The sequence below is a fragment of the Eurosta solidaginis genome, chromosome X (assembly GCF_040869045.1).
Source record: "Eurosta solidaginis isolate ZX-2024a chromosome X, ASM4086904v1, whole genome shotgun sequence".
Classification (NCBI taxonomy): Eukaryota; Metazoa; Arthropoda; class Insecta; order Diptera; family Tephritidae; genus Eurosta; species Eurosta solidaginis.
This window is the reverse complement of record NC_090324.1, coordinates 100,011,427-100,031,233: the sequence shown is the minus strand read 5'-3', so window position 1 is coordinate 100,031,233 and position 19,807 is coordinate 100,011,427. Positions and strand designations below refer to the sequence as shown.

The 19,807-nt window shown below is 49.7% G+C and overlaps 1 protein-coding gene across 10 annotated transcripts in view; it reads right to left on the bottom strand.

The window, feature by feature from the left end:
• The window catches only part of bt (projectin protein bent), a 3,328,983-nt gene that overhangs the window by 947,497 nt on the left and 2,361,679 nt on the right, over positions 1–19,807 (bottom strand). For all 10 annotated transcript variants that reach the window (XM_067757812.1, XM_067757814.1, XM_067757820.1 and 7 more), the window contains one exon: positions 3,609–4,308. In XM_067757812.1, the coding sequence (XP_067613913.1) occupies positions 3,609–4,308 (700 nt within the window). The remainder of the gene's footprint in view (positions 1–3,608; positions 4,309–19,807) is intronic.

Sequence of the window (19,807 nt, the reverse complement as noted above, 5' to 3'; positions counted from 1 at the left end):
AATAAGTCTGAACATTCGTGGTTATCTTTGCCGACCGGTAGCTGAAGTAATGCTAACCTTATAAACTTCGGCATGTGGTCGTATCGTACTTCTAATTAAAAAAGCACTAAGCGGAGAATTAACAATTATTCATTCGTCATACCGATTTATAATTCAGGAGTTAATCGGGTCTCGGTGGGTATTTAGCGAAATTTGTTTCGAAACATCCAATATATTTTCAAGAAATAGGACTAGAGTACTTATTCTCTCCCACCCGAATTGGAAGTCAGATCCTCCACAATGCGATCTTCCCTTTCCTTTTTTTTAACTTTGGAACAAGTTCAAAATGTACAGCGACAGCTATTTGAAAAGATTGAGTCATAATTCAAAGGCAGATCTTTCAAAGCTGTACCATTTTCGCACAGAAACTTAATCGAATAACAATCGTATTTATTGAAATAATTAAGGTTCCCTTTTCATAAAGGCCCTTTTTGCTTCATTAAGCCTCTGTGTGAAACTGGCATCAGCCGCATAAGCACAGGTATGGACTACCGTAGTTCAAATTATCCTTCGAAACACAGCTATTGAGTTTCGAACTTTGAGACTTGTTGTTTCCAACAACAAACATCACAAACAGTCATTATAAGGGTTCGGTACAAAACAATCCGAGTCCCGAAATTAAAGAATCCCGACATGACAAAATACCGAAATTGGAAAAAGTCAACTGTTTCTACTGGCTTAGTGTGCTACTGCCCCAGTGACCTAGTTTTTTTCTCAAGGGCAAGCAAATACATATAGGTATATATATTCGCACGCCACAAACTCACCATACCAGCTGTCAGCTAACCAATAAATACACGACAGGGTTGCATGCAATCTCAGAATGGTACGTGCAGATAGAACGCGTCGTGGAGAACGCATCGCCAATCTGCATGTAAGCACCGGCAGTTCGAATTTAATTACGATTTTCGCTATTCGTCATGAGCTGTCGTACAAAATTAAATCCATACCTTCGCCGGCCTCTACGCTTCGTTTTACACTCGCCTTATCATTTATTTTAACACACGTTTGTTAATAAAACAACACGCGTATCACGAAAGTAATTTTGCGCGGGTGGCTTGGAATCACGTCCGTTCCAACCTCCCACACACCGCAATCTTATTGGTTTTGTTAGAATGCATAAGCTGCTCGAAATCACATCCATTCCAACAGCACTAACTAATAATATAATACACAACTGACAAAATACATGCGCTGTAGCGAAAACGCGCATCACCCAACTAACCTCACGGCCACTCGCCCTGGCACATCCAAAAAAAGCAACAGTTGCCTTGAGAGCGATACGAAAAGTTAGACGCGGGAACGGAAACCTCGGCGTCTTCGTCCAGCCCAAAAAAAAAAAAAAACAACCCCAAACCCTCGAGTCTGGAACGGAGACCTCTACCTCTTCGTCCAACCAAAAAAACCGCAAATCTGGAACGGAGACCTCGGCCTCTCCATCCGGACCAAAAAAAACAAAGAATAACAAAAAAATGGTGCCATTCTGGAACGGAGACCTCGGCCTCTTCGTCCAGCCTTACTGGCCATCGATTTTACATATATTACGTTCTAAATTTCTATATTAAAAATTATGTATAATTCAATGGCAAGAAATATTCACTTATATCTGTTCATAACCGTGACCGTTTCATCTTAGCTCAGGTGGCATGCTAAGCAAGTCGGAAAGGATTCCCGTCCATTTTGAGTCGCAGACGGACTCCTCATTTAGATTAAGTTTAATGTGTAAGTCTTATATTCATTTTTCTCGTTTCAGCGGAGGTCATTGGCGGAAAACGATGTTGCGTATCGCAAGGGGGGCCGGCATGTTTAGGCAGGATGCCTAACTTTTCCGCATCTGATTGCGATGCCCCCGATGCAACTCGGCAAATCGATACTCGACTTCATTTATAACCACCCACACCATCACCCTCATGCATGTGCATGCATGTACATGCACTTGTATGTGTGCTTTTTGTCAGCACTCATGCATATGCATGTCGGGGTTGATGTGTGGGTGCCTTTCCCCTCCAAAACGGAGGATTTTGCGGGTCAACGGTTGTAGCTTGCTATACAACCGGCCTCTTGGATTTCAACAGTCGTACCATATGCATCTGCCGCCAGCGATCTCTGCCGTTCTGATCACAATCAATTCAGGTAATATTGTAACCAGTTTATTTTACTCCTACCCAATAAAACGTATTATTATAACGAGAAATTCCCGTCTCCATTTTTCTGCTTTATTCCAAAATCCATCCCGTTCATTAAGATCGACCCGGTGCGCCTACCTACCTCCAGGATTAGACGCACCCCGGCCGAACACTTTCATTAGCACAATAGTTCTTAGGTGCTAAAACTAGTGAGACAATCTCATTTGATTTGAAAAAAATTACTTTTCATTTGAAAAATATTTCTTTTGCTTTGATATTTTAAGGTCTTGATCCTTAGTTACTGACTACTAAGAACATATCCTTCCATTTTTTTTATTTAAATGTACCTTGGTGTGGTGGTAGCGTGCTTCGCATATTACATCAAAAATCCTGGGTTCACGTTCCGGGCAACTAGTTTTTTTCAATTAGAAACAAGTTTTTCTAAGCTGGGACACCCCTCTGCAGTGATTTTGCCAATGCTTCGAGTGGATATCTCTTCGTTCGGAGTCGACGTGAAACATGTATGTCCTTTCCCGCCAATTTGAAGTGAAAATCAAAAGGAGCACGAAGAAATTTATAAAAGAAGCTCGGCCTAAAATCTTTTCGGAGGTTAGCGCCTTGTATTTTTTTGTGTATACTGTGTTTACTTGGTAAAATAGTTATAACATTTTCGAAATAAGTAAATATTTGGCAAAGTATTATCGGCATTATTTGAAATATCCAATAATGATCGTAACGCATTTGCTATTCTGCGAAAATAGCCCTACCACTCCATTTTTGTGGAATTTCATAAAAGAAAATCAATGTTTTTTTTTTTACTTTTCTAACCCAAGATGCGGTATTTCGACGCATTCGCTCCTGGTAGCCTAGTCACTCTTGACGGATATAAATTCGAGACTGTGAAGAAGTTCGTCTATTTAGGAACCAGCATGATCAGCATAAACAATGTCAGCTTGAAAATAAAATGCAGAATAACTGTCACCAGCAAAGGCTCCTTTGAACTGAAAAGGCAATTGAGAAATAAAGTCCTTTATCGACGAATAAAAATTCTGCTCTACAAGTCTCTCATCATACCTTTCCTGAGTTCGGAATAAGTAACGTTGTAGAAAGGATGAAATGTCTCTTACAGTGTTTGAGAGGTAAGTTCGCCGGAAGATTTATGGTCCTCTCCGTGATGACGGTGAGTATCGAGAAAGATAGTGCAAGGCATAAAAGCCCAAAGGCTTCGCTGGCTAGGTCACATTATGCGAATGGACGAAGACGCCCCTGCCTGGAAAGTATTTCAATCGACACCGCGATTTTTAAGCACAAGAAGGGGATACCTTCGCTGAGTTTTTGAAGTGGGTGAAGTAAGACAAAACGGTTCATCGACAATTGATGACGACATACATCGAATTAAAATAAAAAGTTGAGATATATTTCATAAAGAGGGTTTATACTTACAATTGATTACAATTTCTGCTTCACTTTTATCAGCGTTAGTAGTACATCTAAATAACCCGGCATCACTAGTTTTGCAATCTTTGATAATAAGTTTTCGCTTTCGCCCTTCTTTAACGATTTGTAAACGCTTATCACCTTTAATCTCTTCATCTCCTCGCCACCATTGAACTTCGCCAGTGGCATCATCAATTTCACATGACAATGTGATATTGTCTTTTTCAGTGCACTGGAGTGATTTCAGTACTTTTACAAACTTATACGGATATTCAACAATTTTTACAAAAGACTCAGTTTTATCTGGCTGCTTGTCTAGCTGACATCGGTATAGACCAGTGTCTTCAAGTACTGATTCTTTAATTATAAGTTTGAGATTGCCGTTAATGTCCTTAGATATAAGGAAGCGTTGATCGTCCGCCTCGATTTTCGAATTATCCTTAAACCAAGTGACATTGGCCATGCTGCTGCTAACGGCGCATTCCAATGTCGTTTCATGTTTCGTGAATCCGTCTATCTTTTTCTTGAGTGGTTTTGTAAACGTATAACTCGGATCAGCTTCTTCAACGTTTAAAAATGCAGTACTGGATATGCCACCAATTTCTAAAGTGTACTTGCCGCTATCTTCGACTTTGGGATTCATCACAATCAACTGATATGTGTCATTTTCATTTTTGAACTTATATTTGCTACCAGCGAAAATTTCCTATTGTAAAATATAAAATATTATTTTAATGTGTATACGATTTTTTGCTGACAAATTTGTTATTATTAAATTCAAAATTAATTCTTTTATAGGCTTGTATTGTCAGATATTGTAACAGTGCAAGATAAAACTCCACTTATAAACCCGACGTTTCGCCAAACTCCTTGGCATCCTCAGGGGTTGATATCTTTATTTAAAAACAATAACAAAAACAAAGACAAATTTGTGAAAACAAGTTGCAACATAAACATTTTATAGATCATAACACAAATATTAAATGCGGAAAAAAGAAACTCACATAAAATAATAACTAAAATAAAATATAAAAAAACTCGTAGGAATATATAATACCATACGTGTTTGGTATATTTGTCGAAACTAATAGCGTTTTATTTTCCGGCAAAAGTGTTACGCTTTTTGTACGCCGCGCAAGGGTTGTATATATAAGCAGGTAACGCCTTTACGGAGTATTTAGTTCTTTTGTGAAAACTGTTGCCTGCAAAAGCGTTACACCTTTACCCTGCATAAAATGGCGGTGTGGCAGTGCAACTCAGCTAAACCAGCTGATCGTGACAATTTATTTTCGTAACTTCAAAAATTTTTAGCGTAGAATATTTAAATGAAGGAAATAATTGCTAATGAATTTTTATTATCATCAGCAGAATCAGTAGTGGGCGGGGCCGGTGATCTAAGGAAGAGACTGCGAGGACTCGGGTTAGTGATGGTTTCACCGCAGGACACCCACGCCTCCCTACTTGCATGCTAGATAGAAGGTGCGCAAGGGAGGCGGGACTGTACCAGCCGCGACACCGTGGATCGATCCGTGGGCGGAGGGGAAGTACACCATGCTTTTGTACACTCTTTGCTGATCATATTTACTGCAAATGCTATATGTGGAATCTCCTGGTCCCATGTGCGGTGGTCGCTCAAGAACGGTGCTAACGCTTTTTCTCCGAACTGCTTCCCATTTTCGGTGAGGAAGGTTTTTGTACAACCAAGTCAGTATAAGACCTTTTCTTGTAGCGCTTTGAGCACGCTTGCCGTTGTTGCTTGGCGCACCGGGATTATCTCCAACCACTTGTAGAATTTGTAGATCATATCGAGGAGGTAAGTGCTTCTTTGCTTTGAACGCGGTAGTGGTCACACGAAGTCGGCTGTTGCTATTTCCCATGGCCGCTGATATTCCGCTTTTTATTTTATGATATATGTCTGGTTCGTTGTTTTGTAACGGGCAGCGGGAGGGCGCATTGCATATCGCGTTCGGCGCTCCTTTTCGGTAATCTTTATCGAAGTTGTATTTTTGTATATCCGGGTAACGGGGGTAGAAGCGTTGCTTCAGCGATCGGTTATTCTTACGGGTGGTCGAATGTTCGGCTGCGGCAATTGGGCTAACGGTTTTGCTCAATCGCTTCTGGTGGTGCGCTGAAAAAGTTTCCTGCTGCAAATTTCGGTAATCGCTGCCGTGTTCCCGGCTGGTCATTGCACATAGTGTGTCTAGCTCCGCTGATCTCCTGGTCAAGGTGACTTCTAACGGCTGGCCATCTAGTATGAGGGTGATTCCCCTTTCCCGTAGAAAGTCCATTCCTAAGATCATCTGTTCTGCCAGGTTCGGTATGACGGACATCATTGTGTTAGTCGTTCGTCCTTGGTACGTAATCCTTGCTGGGTAGGAATTCGAACTATAGACACACGTCTGGTCTCCCAATTGGATGCTCCGCTTGTTAAGACGTGGTTTGATGTTGTTACTCTACAGGTGATTTTGTATTGAGTCATCGACGTAAGTAAGGAGGTGGTTTTCCTTGCACATTGTCGGGTGCAGGCGGATCAGTGTTTCCAATGCGAGGACGTAGTCCTTGGCTTTTTCTCGGCCTTGTTGCTTGCCGTTTCGGATGGCCTGATTTGTTGCTTACGGATGCTGTACCATTGGAGTGCTTTGCCACGTAGCAGTTCCGGCAGCGTTAGGAGGAGCCGATCGACGGGGATGCGGTAACATTCGGCGAGATCCTCTATAATCTGTGAATCTGGATCGAAGGGATCGGCTTTGTGGTGGGCTGAGGTAGCATAACGGATTTCCCCTCTTCTTCATTCACTTCCCTTTCCTGCTCCTTCAACAGTTCTTCGCTTGATTTTCTCGCGCGTAAGTGCTCAGTGCGCGGCGCAGCTCGGCTACGGTTTGGCCGTCTACGGGGATTCGGTGTTCCTTACACTCCTCTATCAGCCTCTCCCTTTTCAGCAAGTAGATTCAGCTGAGCGAGTCGGTATTCAGCGTCGTACCTTCAGGAACCGGTGTATTTGTTGTTTCTAGCGGTGTGTTCATTGAACCCGCCCCGACAGTGTTGGTGGTTGTTGTATTTGGTTTTCTACAGTCATCTGCGGAGGAGGGTCCCTACTCGGGCGCCATTTATGATCCAGAGTCGAGTAAAGGTCCCACAAACCCCTACTGAATGAAAGCACAATATTTATGTTTTACGAAAACACGCACACACGGCTGGAGGTGTTAGGAGGGCAGCAGCTTTCCATTCCAAGATGGTGAGGGGAGTAGCGGATAAAGGTCGTCGAGCAGGGGCGGGTCTGCAGGACGGTTGAACGGCGGTAGGGTAACGTACGGATTGGTACAGTGGTATCAGCCTGTCGATTGAATGGCGGTAGGATGGCGGACGGCCAACGGTCGTCGTAGCAGTGGCGGGACGGAACCAGCGACGTCCTGGAAGTAGCGGCTTAACGGCGGTAGGATGGCGGACGTCCAACGTTCGTCTTAGCAGCGGTGGGACGGAAGCAGCGACGGGCTGGAAGCAGCGGCTTAACGGCGGTAGGATGGCGGACGACCATTGGGCGGCGTAGCAGCGGCGGCACCAGAGGGGCGGCGATGCGACGGCAGCGGCGGTGGGATACGGAGCGCTTACCAGGGCGGAGGTGAGAGGGGAAGTAGGCTGGCGACGGAGTTCACCTGTACAGCGGCTGCTTGTTCCGGGCGGGGCATTCGGCGGGATCGAATGGATCGGTAATCGTCGGCGGTATTGGCGGGATCGGCAGTCGTCGACAGTATCGGTAGTCGGCGGGGTCGGTGACCTAAGAAAGAGACTTCGAGTATTCGGGTAAGTGCTAGTTTCACCGCTGGACACCCCCAACTCCCTAACTGCACGCTAGATAGAAGGTGCCTAAGGGGGGCGGCACTGTACCAGCCGAGACACCGTGGATCTCCGTGGGCGGAGGGGAAGTGTACCTTAACGGCACATCGGTAGCCCCTTGTGCGCACGCATCGGTTCACGGCCGAAATCAGAGCCGTGGAGAGGGGGTCGTGCGGTCGTTCGTGCGGCGGGTCACTCCCCACCGAACCAGGGCGACGGAGGGAGAGTTCGAAGACAGCCCTCCAGTCGTCCAGGCCCAGCAGTGGGTAACTCGGGCCACGGCCACACCCTCTTCTCCCCAGCTCGCTAGTGGGAGTGGTTAAATCCGCTGCGGCTAGCGTACTATACCAGAGCTGAGGGGGGAGGGGTGGCTTGGTCATTAGGGCGTCGTGTCACTCAACACATAGGTCGTCTAAGCAATTTTCAATATTTCGGGAGCCATAACTCGAAGAAAAATTTACATATCGTAATAAAATTGGGTACACATATTTTCCTTATAGCAGGAAATATTTCTAGTAAAAATGGATAAGATTGGTTAAGGACCACGCCCACTTTTATATAAATGACTTTAAAAAGGGCCATAGGCAAAAATAATAAGTTAAATCTTAGCGAAAAATAGTTTTGTACCAATCGCATTTTGTACCATTATAACAAGGAATGGGAAAAAATTCAAATCTTGAAAAATGGGAGTGGCACTGCCCCTTTCTTACAATGCATTTCCCAACGTTTCTGGAGCCATAACACGACGAAAAATTTGTTGTACATGTATGCCTTTTAACAGGAAATATTTCCAGTAAAAATGTAATAAATCGGTTAAATCGCCTTCTTTTATATAAAACATTTTGTACAAGTACGTAGATGCAGGTAATAAGCTATTTCTAGTAAAAGTTGGAAAAATTTGTTAATAACCCTGCCCTTTTTTTGTAATAACCCTTTTTAGTACAATGGAACTTGTGTGTTTATGTTTGTTGTCCTGTTATATCTTTATTTTAAAATAAACAGTAGGGAAATCCCCATATCTGAAGGAAAAATGCATTATTACCCGCTCAAGGTCATTGGTGTTAGCCTCTGTATCCTTTTTGCTTCTTTTAAACGAAAATTAGTTCAGAATAGAACCATATTGAACGAATTTGCTGCAAATCCTCTTATTTGCCCTTTTGCTAGGTTCCTATCGCTAAACTGTTGAATAAATAACTCCAATATTGAATAATGGAAAAACGGCCTTTATTAAAATATTTCACAATAACACTCAAACTGTGCAACGAATAGCTTGCTTAATAACCACACTGATTGATAGCTCAAATGAAACTCTACTATTCAAAATAATACTGCTCTTGCTCGCTAGATATCGTCTTAGTCGTAACTGCTTGACAACTCAAATCAAACTGAATTCCAGCACCTCTACATCTGCGGCCTTTTATACTCTCTGGTTTCCTCGTTCGCATCTTCTAGAATCTACTAGCATTGTCTATGAGCTCTCAAACTTCTCAGCTATAACTACTGTAACGTAGCGTTACAATAAACCACTTGTACTTATGCTTGTATAGCATAGTCAACAACCACTAATAGCAAACCAATGAAAAAGCACAATAATGGTGCGTTGACTTCTCAACCAGTTTCTATAGCATAGCCAAAAACCACTTGTATAGCATAGTCAACAACCACTGATAGCAAACGAATGAAAAAGCACAATAATGGTGCGTTGACTTCTCAACCAGTTTGCGGCACCACCCATATAAACATTGAATTTGCATTTTTGCAATTCAGTCCTCGCAGGTGAGCCAGCGGGAGTGGTTGTCTTTTTAAATACAAAATTGCCACTCCGGCTAGCTAGCCGAGTGGAAGGGGGCGCTGTCATGGCGCGGGTCACCCTCCACCAGAGTTGGACGACGCGAGTGGTGTCTTCGGACTATCCTTCCCTCCGTCGCCCACCCTGGTGTTGAGCGGCCCGCGGCCTTAATGACCAAATAACCCCCCTCCCCCGCGGCTCGGACTGAGCGGAAGGGGCGCTGTCATGGCGCGAGTCACCCTTCACCTGGGCTGGACGACGCGAGTGGTGTCTTCGGACTATCCTTCCCTCCGTCGCCCACCCTGGTGTTGAGCGGCCCGCTGCCTTAATGACCAAATAACCCCCTCCCCCCTCAGCTCTGATTTTAGTAGGCTGGCCGGAGCGGAGGAACCACTCCCTCTAGTTAGCTGGGGAGAAGAGGGTGCGGCCGTGGCGCGAGTCACCCCCTGCTGCACCAGGATGACGCGAGTGGTGTCTTCGGACTACCCTTCCCTCCGTCGTCCTGGTCTGGTAAGGAATGACTCGCCGCCCGAACGACCGCACGACCCCCTCTCCGCAGCTCTGGTTTCGGCCGTGAGCCGATGCGTGCGCACAAGGGGCTACCGCTGTGCCGTTAAGGTGCACTTCCCCTCCGCCACGGGTCGACCCACGGCGCCTCAGCTGGTACAACCCCACCCCCCTTACGCACCTTCTACTAGTGTGCAAGTAGGGAGGCGGGGGTGTCCAGCGGTGAAACCAGCACTAACCCGAGTCCTCGCAGTTTCTCCCGCAGGTGACTGACCCCGCCGATTACCAAGCCTGCCGAAGACGTTCGATCAGCCCGATCCTGCCGAAGCCGACCGACCAATACAAGTCCGCTGGTACGTCCATCCTATCCCGCCCGGAACACGCTGCCGCTGTCCAGGTAAACCCCGTCGCCAGCCCATCTCCCCTCTCACCACGGCCCTGGTACGCGCTCCGTAGCCCACCGCCGCATCGTCGCCCCTCTGGTGCCGCCGCTGCTACGACGACCGTTGGCCGTTCGCCATCCTACCGCCGTTAAGCCGCTGCATCCGTCACGCCGCTGCTACGACGTCCGTTGGCCGTCCGCCATCATACCGCCGTTAGGCTGCTGCATCCGTCACGCCGCTGCTACGACGTCCGTTGGCCGTCCGCCATCCTACCGCCGTTAAGCCGCTGCATCCGTCCCGCCACTGCGACGACGACCGTTGGCCGTCCGCCATCCTACCGCCGTTAAGCCGCTGCATCCGTCCCGCCACTGCGACGACGACCGTTGGCCGTCCGCCATCCTACCGCCGTTAAGCCGCTGCATCCGTCCCGCCACTGCGACGACGACCGTTGGCCGTCCGCCATCCTACCGCCGTTAAGCCGCTGCATCCGTCCCGCCACTGCGACGACGACCGTTGGCCGTCCGCCATCCTACCGCCGTTAAGCCGCTGCATCCGTCCCGCCACTGCGACGACGACCGTTGGCCGTCCGCCATCCTACCGCCGTTAAGCCGCTGCATCCGTCCCGCCACTGCGACGACGACCGTTGGCCGTCCGCCATCCTACCGCCGTTAAGCCGCTGCATCCGTCCCGCCACTGCGACGACGACCGTTGGCCGTCCGCCATCCTACCGCCGTTAAGCCGCTGCATCCGTCCCGCCACTGCGACGACGACCGTTGGCCGTCCGCCATCCTACCGCCGTTAAGCCGCTGCATCCGTCCCGCCACTGCGACGACGACCGTTGGCCGCTTGCCATCCTACCGCAGTTAAGCCGTTGCTTCTATCCCGCCGCTGCCTCCGTACCGCCGTACCAGTCCGTCCGTTACCCGCCCGTTCAGCCGCCCTACCGAACCTCCGTTAGTCGACGCTCCGCCCCCTCGCCATCTTGCGACGGAAAGCTGCTGTCCGCCTAATATCTCCAGCCGTGTGTGCGTGTGTTCGTAACACATAAATATCGTGTATTTATTCAGTAGGGGTTTGTGGGACCTTTACTCGACTCTGGATTGACTGAGCGTTACCCCAGCCTTAGACAAAACCCACCTCATAAATGGCGCCCGAGCAGGGACCCTCCTCCGCAGATGACCGTGGAAAAACAACTGCAACCACCACCAACACTGCCGGGGCGGGTTCAACGAACACATCGCTAGAAACAACACACACACAGGCTCCGGAAGGCACGTTGCTGAACACCGACTCGCTCAATTGGATCTACCTACTTAGGAAGGAGAAGCTGATCGAGGAGTGTAAGGAACACCGAATCGACGTGGAAGGCCAAACCGTAGCCGAGCTGCGTCGCGCACTGAGTACTTACGTGCGAGCGAAACGCGCCAGGAAATCCAGTGAAGACCTGTTGAAAGAGCTGGAACGAGAAGTGAACGAGGAAGAGGGGAAGTTCGCTACGCTACCCCAGCCAACAACAAATCCGATCCCTTCAATCCAGATCCACAGCCCACAGCCGCACGGAGGAAAGGGAGAGAACGCATTACCGAAACGAGACGAAATGAGCGACGGTGAACTTATGAATACCGTTCGCCGCTGGGACTTGCACTTTTCAGGGGAGGAGTCACTGCACGAATTTCTTGAGAGGATAGAGGAGCTTGCCGAATGCTACCGCATCCCCGTCGACCGACTCCTCCCAACACTGCCGGAGCTTCTACGTGGGAAGGCACTGCAATGGTACCGCGTCCGTAAGCAACACATACACCGCTGGAGCGATCTGCGGAGGGAGGTGCAAAATTTTTTTCTACCTAAGCGACACATACGACATTTGGAAGAGGCCATCCGACAACGCAAACAGCAAGGCCGAGAGAAGGCCAAGGACTACATCCTCGCACTGGAAACGCTGATCCGCCAACACCCGACGATGTGCGAAGAGAATCACCTCGAACGGATCTATGATGGTCTACGCGTGGAATACCGCCTTTTCGTCAAACGCAGCGAGGTTAGGACGATCGAGGAGCTCCTGGAGCTAACGGAAGAGTATGAGCTGTTAAGAGGCGAGGAAGCGAAACAGGGAAAAATGGTGGCCCACAGCCTATACCACCTACCCATGGAATACGACAGCAAAGAGTGCTGTTGGCGCTGCAAGGAACGCGGACACCACCGCTTCCAATGTAAGGGCCCCTGGAGGAAGTTCTGCTCCCGGTGTGGCCAAGACAACATCCTCTCCAGGGACTGCCCATGCCCTCCGACTAGCCCAATTACCGAGAACGCATCCCGAACGCCGTCCAACGCTATTAAAGGAAGCCGCCAAGCACCGTACGTCCGACCAGAGAAGCCGAGGGAACCACCCGCCAGCAAATCAACCGCAAAAACACAAGTAGATGGCCGATTCTATATACCAGTGGTCATCGAGGACATGAGCGTGCGCGCACTAGTGGACACCGGCGCCACCCTATCCTATGTAGATGACACCGTACGGAAACACCTAGAAAAGAACAACATCAAGGCACGCCCCAACAAGCGAAGTATCCAGCTGGCAGACCAAACGTGCGTCTTTACCTCAAATTCCTACCCGGCAAGGATTGTGTATCAAAGACGAGCCACAGACGCGATGCTGTCCGTTATCCCAAACTTGGCCGAACAGGTAATCCTCGGAATGGACTTCCTAAGAAAGAGGGGAATCATCCTCACGCTGGATGGCCAGCCACTAGAGGCCACCGTGACCAAGAGAGCACCCGAACTGGATACGCTATGTGCATTGACGAGCCGAGAACACCTGAGCGACGAACAAAACACGGAACTGGGAAACTTCCTGGCGCATCACCAAAAGCGGTTTGGCGAAATCATCGGACCGAGCACTGCAGCCGAGCATACGATTCGTCTCAAACACAACCGACCGCTGAAGCAACGATACTACCCCCGCAACCCGGCCATGCAACAAGTAATCAACGAAGAGGTAGACGAGTTATTAGCCGGAGGAAGAATAGAACCATCACGAAGCGCGTACAGCTCGCCAATCGTGCTAGTCCGCAAAAAACAGGGCACGTGGAGGATGTGCATAGATTACCGTCAGCTCAACGCCGCCAGCGAACCAGACGCTTACCCGTTGCCGCAAATTGGAGCCATTCTCGACCAGCTGAAAGAGGCGAAATTCATCTCGACCATTGACTTGAAGAACGGCTACTGGCAAATCCCGCTCGCCAGAGCATCCCGACCATACACCGCATTTACAGTTCTTGGCAGAGGGTTGTTCCAGTGGAAAGTCATGCCATTTGGCCTACACTCTGCTCCGGCTACCTTTCAACGCGCTCTGGATTCGATACTTGGGCCCGAACTCCAACCAAAAGTTTTCGCCTACCTGGACGATATCATCGTATTGGGAGATACCTTCGAAGAACACTTGGCGATCTTGAGGGAAGTGTTCGAGCGCCTACAAAGACACAGGATGCAAGTAAACTTCGAAAAGTGCAGCTTCGTCCAGCAACAACTTCATTACCTAGGACACATCATCAGTTCGAAAGGAATTCACACCGATCCAGCAAAAGTATCCGCTGTACAGGAGATGCCCGCACCGAAAACGCTCAAAGAGCTCCGCCGTTTTCTTGGACTCGCGTCTTGGTACCGCCGCTTCGTGGCAGACTTCTCTACGCTCGCCGCGCCGCTTAACCAACTGCTGAAAAAGGGACAAGTCTGGAAATGGGAGGCGCAGCAAAATCACGCTTTCAAAGCACTCAAGGATAAGCTTTCCAGCGCGCCAATACTTTGTTGTCCGGACTTCTCTCGACCGTTTTTTCTCCAGACCGACGCGAGCGGAGAGGGCCTGGGCGTCGTGCTCTATCAACGCCATTCCGACCACGAGAACGTAGTAGCTTACGCCAGCCGAAGCCTAACCCAGCTGGAAAAGCGATACTCGGCCACCGAACAGGAATGCCTAGCCGTGCTATGGGGTATCCGTAAGATGAGACCGTACCTGGAGGGGTATCACTTCACCGTCATCACCGACCACCACTCACTAAAATGGCTGCACTCGCTCCAGAACCCCTCTGGACGTCTGGCAAGATGGGCACTGGAATTGCAACAATATAATTTCGAGATAGAATACCGAAAAGGAGCACAGAACGTGGTAGCCGACGCACTCTCCCGCTGCCCGCTACAACACGCCGATGATGACATTTTGTACACCATAACCAACGGAACAAACGACTGGCACGAGAGGAAAGCAAGACAGGTGCGGGAAAAACCTCAAGCACATCCAGATTACCAGATCGTCGATAACCGACTCTTCCGCCACATTTCCCCGAGAAATCAACTCTCGCGGTCACCGCAATGGAAGCTGTGCATCCCAGCCGACCGACGAAAGGACGTACTACGAGAAGTCCACGACGCCGCCGCCGCCGGACATCTCGGGGTGAAGAAGACGCTTAAGAGAGCACAACAGAACTATTACTGGCCCGGGATGTTCCGCGATGTTCTCAAACACGTACGGAAGTGTATCAGATGCGCAGAATACAAAGTCGAGCAAAGACGCCCAGCAGGATTGATGGCAACCATGCAATCATCACGGCCGTGGGAAATAGTAACCGCTGACTTCGTGGGACCACTGCCCCGTTCCAAGCAAGGAAATACTTGTCTCCTCGTCATGGTGGATAAATTCTCCAAGTGGGTGGAGTTGATCCCAGTGCGCCAAGCGACAACGACAAGCGTAATCAAAGCACTCCAAGAAAGAGTCATATACCGATTTGGCTGCCCGAAAACCTTCCTCACCGACAATGGTAAACAATTCGTCGGGAAGGCATTAGCAGCGTTTTTGAACGACCACCGCATCGATCACAAGTTTACGGCAGCTTACGCCCCGCACGAAAACCCCACCGAGCGAACCAACCGAGTCGTGAAAACCATGATAGCTCAGCGATGCAAGGACGACCACCGCACCTGGGACCAGGAGATTCCGCAAATAGCATTCGCGATAAACACGGCTAGCCACGAGTCGACAACAGCATCAGCAGCAGAAATCAACTTCGGTAGAGACCTTACAGCACCGCAGCAAGTGCGCACGGAGGGAGCAGTACCAGCAGAGCCACCAACCGTACCACCGTCCATCACCAAGTTATGGGACGAGATAAAAGGGCACCTAGCCAAAGCTTCAAAGCAACAGAAAAAACACTACGACTTACGCAGACGGCAATGGAAGCCACGCATAGGCGAGCAGGTGATGAAAAGGGACCACCCACTCTCATCCGCGGCCGACAAATTCGCCCAGAAGTTAGCACCAAAATTTTCCGGCCCGTACTTGGTGATGGAATATGTTTCCACGAACACGGTGAAAGTAGGCCACCCGGGGCAAACAAAGCAACAACACGCGCACTTGCAAGATTTAAAGCCGTACAAATTCTAAACAACCCTCGTTTTGCTTACTCATTGCAGGAACCAACTGTCCAACAATGAGTCGAAAACAGCGGCAACACACACCACCGGACTCACCGAAACCGATACGCCCGTGGCGCCCGCCGTTTGAGGCAACAGTGTGGCCGGCAAACAAACCAAAGATTCAGAGAATCCAAATTTTTCATGGGCCACCAATAGAGCAACTAATGGCCATAAAAGAAGACCCGCAACCAGAGCCACAGGGACGGGGCGACACCGAACACAACGAAATGAAGAAAACGACATACGAAGAGGGGCACCCCGATCCCGAACAATTTTTCGGGGAACTAAAACTAAAACGCCCGACAAAACGGAGCAAAAAGTGCTGGAAATTTTATTGGAAGAACCAGCGCGTCAAGGTGAAGATGATGGGCGAGAACCGGGCGAAAGTCTCGCTGATGGGAATCAACCGAATGGTACAAGTCGAATGAGACAGCAAGAGAAGAGGCCGCCGCATTTCTTTTTTATATTTTTATATTTTCATACCTTTTACAAAAACTTGTTAGATTTAAGTCAGAAATGAATTGTAAATTATTTTCACAAAAAAAAAAAAAAAAAAAAAAAAAAAAAAAAAAAATACATACATATCTACATAACATTAAAAGGGGAACAAGAGAAGTACGACAACGGACACAGTTTAGTACGACTCCACCCCCGACAAAAAAAAAAAAAAAAAAAAAAAAAAAAAACAACAACAAAACAGTGGAACATTTTTTTTTGAACAATTACAATAACATTAACTCTGTTAGATATAAGTGGAATGACTCTGTATATTTTTGGAAAAAAAATTTTTTTTTAAATAAAGTGCTTCGCCCACATGCACACCGGCACAAGACCTAGGCCATGCCTGGAGATCCATCTTTCCCCACCGCAGCTTTCCGTCAACCGAAGTGGGAGGGGGACTGTAACGTAGCGTTACAATAAACCACTTGTACTTATGCTTGTATAGCATAGTCAACAACCACTAATAGCAAACCAATGAAAAAGCACAATAATGGTGCGTTGACTTCTCAACCAGTTTCTATAGCATAGCCAAAAACCACTTGTATAGCATAGTCAACAACCACTGATAGCAAACGAATGAAAAAGCACAATAATGGTGCGTTGACTTCTCAACCAGTTTGCGGCACCACCCATATAAACATTGAATTTGCATTTTTGCAATTCAGTCCTCGCAGGTGAGCCAGCGGGAGTGGTTGTCTTTTTAAATACAAAATTGCCACTCCGGCTAGCTAGCCGAGTGGAAGGGGGCGCTGTCATGGCGCGGGTCACCCTCCACCAGAGTTGGACGACGCGAGTGGTGTCTTCGGACTATCCTTCCCTCCGTCGCCCACCCTGGTGTTGAGCGGCCCGCGGCCTTAATGACCAAATAACCCCCCTCCCCCGCGGCTCGGACTGAGCGGAAGGGGCGCTGTCATGGCGCGAGTCACCCTTCACCTGGGCTGGACGACGCGAGTGGTGTCTTCGGACTATCCTTCCCTCCGTCGCCCACCCTGGTGTTGAGCGGCCCGCTGCCTTAATGACCAAATAACCCCCTCCCCCCTCAGCTCTGATTTTAGTAGGCTGGCCGGAGCGGAGGAACCACTCCCTCTAGTTAGCTGGGGAGAAGAGGGTGCGGCCGTGGCGCGAGTCACCCCCTGCTGCACCAGGATGACGCGAGTGGTGTCTTCGGACTACCCTTCCCTCCGTCGTCCTGGTCTGGTAAGGAATGACTCGCCGCCCGAACGACCGCACGACCCCCTCTCCGCAGCTCTGGTTTCGGCCGTGAGCCGATGCGTGCGCACAAGGGGCTACCGCTGTGCCGTTAAGGTGCACTTCCCCTCCGCCACGGGTCGACCCACGGCGCCTCAGCTGGTACAACCCCACCCCCCTTACGCACCTTCTACTAGTGTGCAAGTAGGGAGGCGGGGGTGTCCAGCGGTGAAACCAGCACTAACCCGAGTCCTCGCAGTTTCTCCCGCAGGTGACTGACCCCGCCGATTACCAAGCCTGCCGAAGACGTTCGATCAGCCCGATCCTGCCGAAGCCGACCGACCAATACAAGTCCGCTGGTACGTCCATCCTATCCCGCCCGGAACACGCTGCCGCTGTCCAGGTAAACCCCGTCGCCAGCCCATCTCCCCTCTCACCACGGCCCTGGTACGCGCTCCGTAGCCCACCGCCGCATCGTCGCCCCTCTGGTGCCGCCGCTGCTACGACGACCGTTGGCCGTTCGCCATCCTACCGCCGTTAAGCCGCTGCATCCGTCACGCCGCTGCTACGACGTCCGTTGGCCGTCCGCCATCATACCGCCGTTAGGCTGCTGCATCCGTCACGCCGCTGCTACGACGTCCGTTGGCCGTCCGCCATCCTACCGCCGTTAAGCCGCTGCATCCGTCCCGCCACTGCGACGACGACCGTTGGCCGTCCGCCATCCTACCGCCGTTAAGCCGCTGCATCCGTCCCGCCACTGCGACGACGACCGTTGGCCGTCCGCCATCCTACCGCCGTTAAGCCGCTGCATCCGTCCCGCCACTGCGACGACGACCGTTGGCCGTCCGCCATCCTACCGCCGTTAAGCCGCTGCATCCGTCCCGCCACTGCGACGACGACCGTTGGCCGTCCGCCATCCTACCGCCGTTAAGCCGCTGCATCCGTCCCGCCACTGCGACGACGACCGTTGGCCGTCCGCCATCCTACCGCCGTTAAGCCGCTGCATCCGTCCCGCCACTGCGACGACGACCGTTGGCCGTCCGCCATCCTACCGCCGTTAAGCCGCTGCATCCGTCCCGCCACTGCGACGACGACCGTTGGCCGTCCGCCATCCTACCGCCGTTAAGCCGCTGCATCCGTCCCGCCACTGCGACGACGACCGTTGGCCGTCCGCCATCCTACCGCCGTTAAGCCGCTGCATCCGTCCCGCCACTGCGACGACGACCGTTGGCCGCTTGCCATCCTACCGCAGTTAAGCCGTTGCTTCTATCCCGCCGCTGCCTCCGTACCGCCGTACCAGTCCGTCCGTTACCCGCCCGTTCAGCCGCCCTACCGAACCTCCGTTAGTCGACGCTCCGCCCCCTCGCCATCTTGCGACGGAAAGCTGCTGTCCGCCTAATATCTCCAGCCGTGTGTGCGTGTGTTCGTAACACATAAATATCGTGTATTTATTCAGTAGGGGTTTGTGGGACCTTTACTCGACTCTGGATTGACTGAGCGTTACCCCAGCCTTAGACAAAACCCACCTCATACTACAATTGCACAATTTTATAGTTTTTCTCATTGCATACTTATAGGAGTATCTAAGATATATGCATGTATTTGTGCATTGACTCTCCGCTGCTCGTATACGTACATGGTACATATATGTAGACGCAGTTATTGTTTCAATTATGTAGATACATGATGATTGAATTATTGATGTGCATTCACGTCACTGCTTAGCATCGGCTTAGAGCTGGCAGCACTCCTTAGTTTTGTAACACTGCCCTCCACCTAAGTCTGATCGTCCCGATCAGACAAATCTCTCGATCTAAACGCTGCTCGCATCGCCAAATGTACCACTCTTCTACTCCGTGCTTTCTCAATGCTTTGTATGCGGTAGATGGTATCACTGATCTTTTTCACAACCTTGTATAGGCCTTCCCAACTGCACCGAAATTTGGATGGAACACCTTTCCGCCGGTGAGGGTTGTATAACAGTACCAAATCTCTCGCCAAGAAACCTTTCGAATTATTGTTCTCATGGTACCTGTGTTTCATCGTACTACTCAATACCCTGGTTCGTTCCTTCACACTCTGTTGTTTGGCCGATGAACTACTTCGTAGAGCTTGCGCTGGACGGATTTGCTTTGCATAATCTGTATCGTTCCCACGTTTCCCCACAGTAGTGCGCTCTGGCTTGAAACTACCCTCGCATTCTTTCTCGGAAATTCGTTGCTTCGTTTTCCTGCGTTTTTAGGTTTTGTCAATGCCAGTGTTTCTCTCGCAGGTACTTTTGATTTTGATTTATTTGGCCCTTTCGATCTATCAACCTTTGCCTTTGACTTTCGTGGTCTTTTTCGAGTCTTTTCCACCAGTACCCGATTACTGCTGAACCCTTTTTCCAAACTAAAGTTAAGTGGTATGTCCTGGTTCTTATAGCGCATAATTTTTCTCCGCATATCGATCCTGATGTCATGGTCAACCAAGAAGTCCACTCCCAATATGACTTCATCAACGATCTCCGCCACAACTAATTTATGAACTAATTTGTG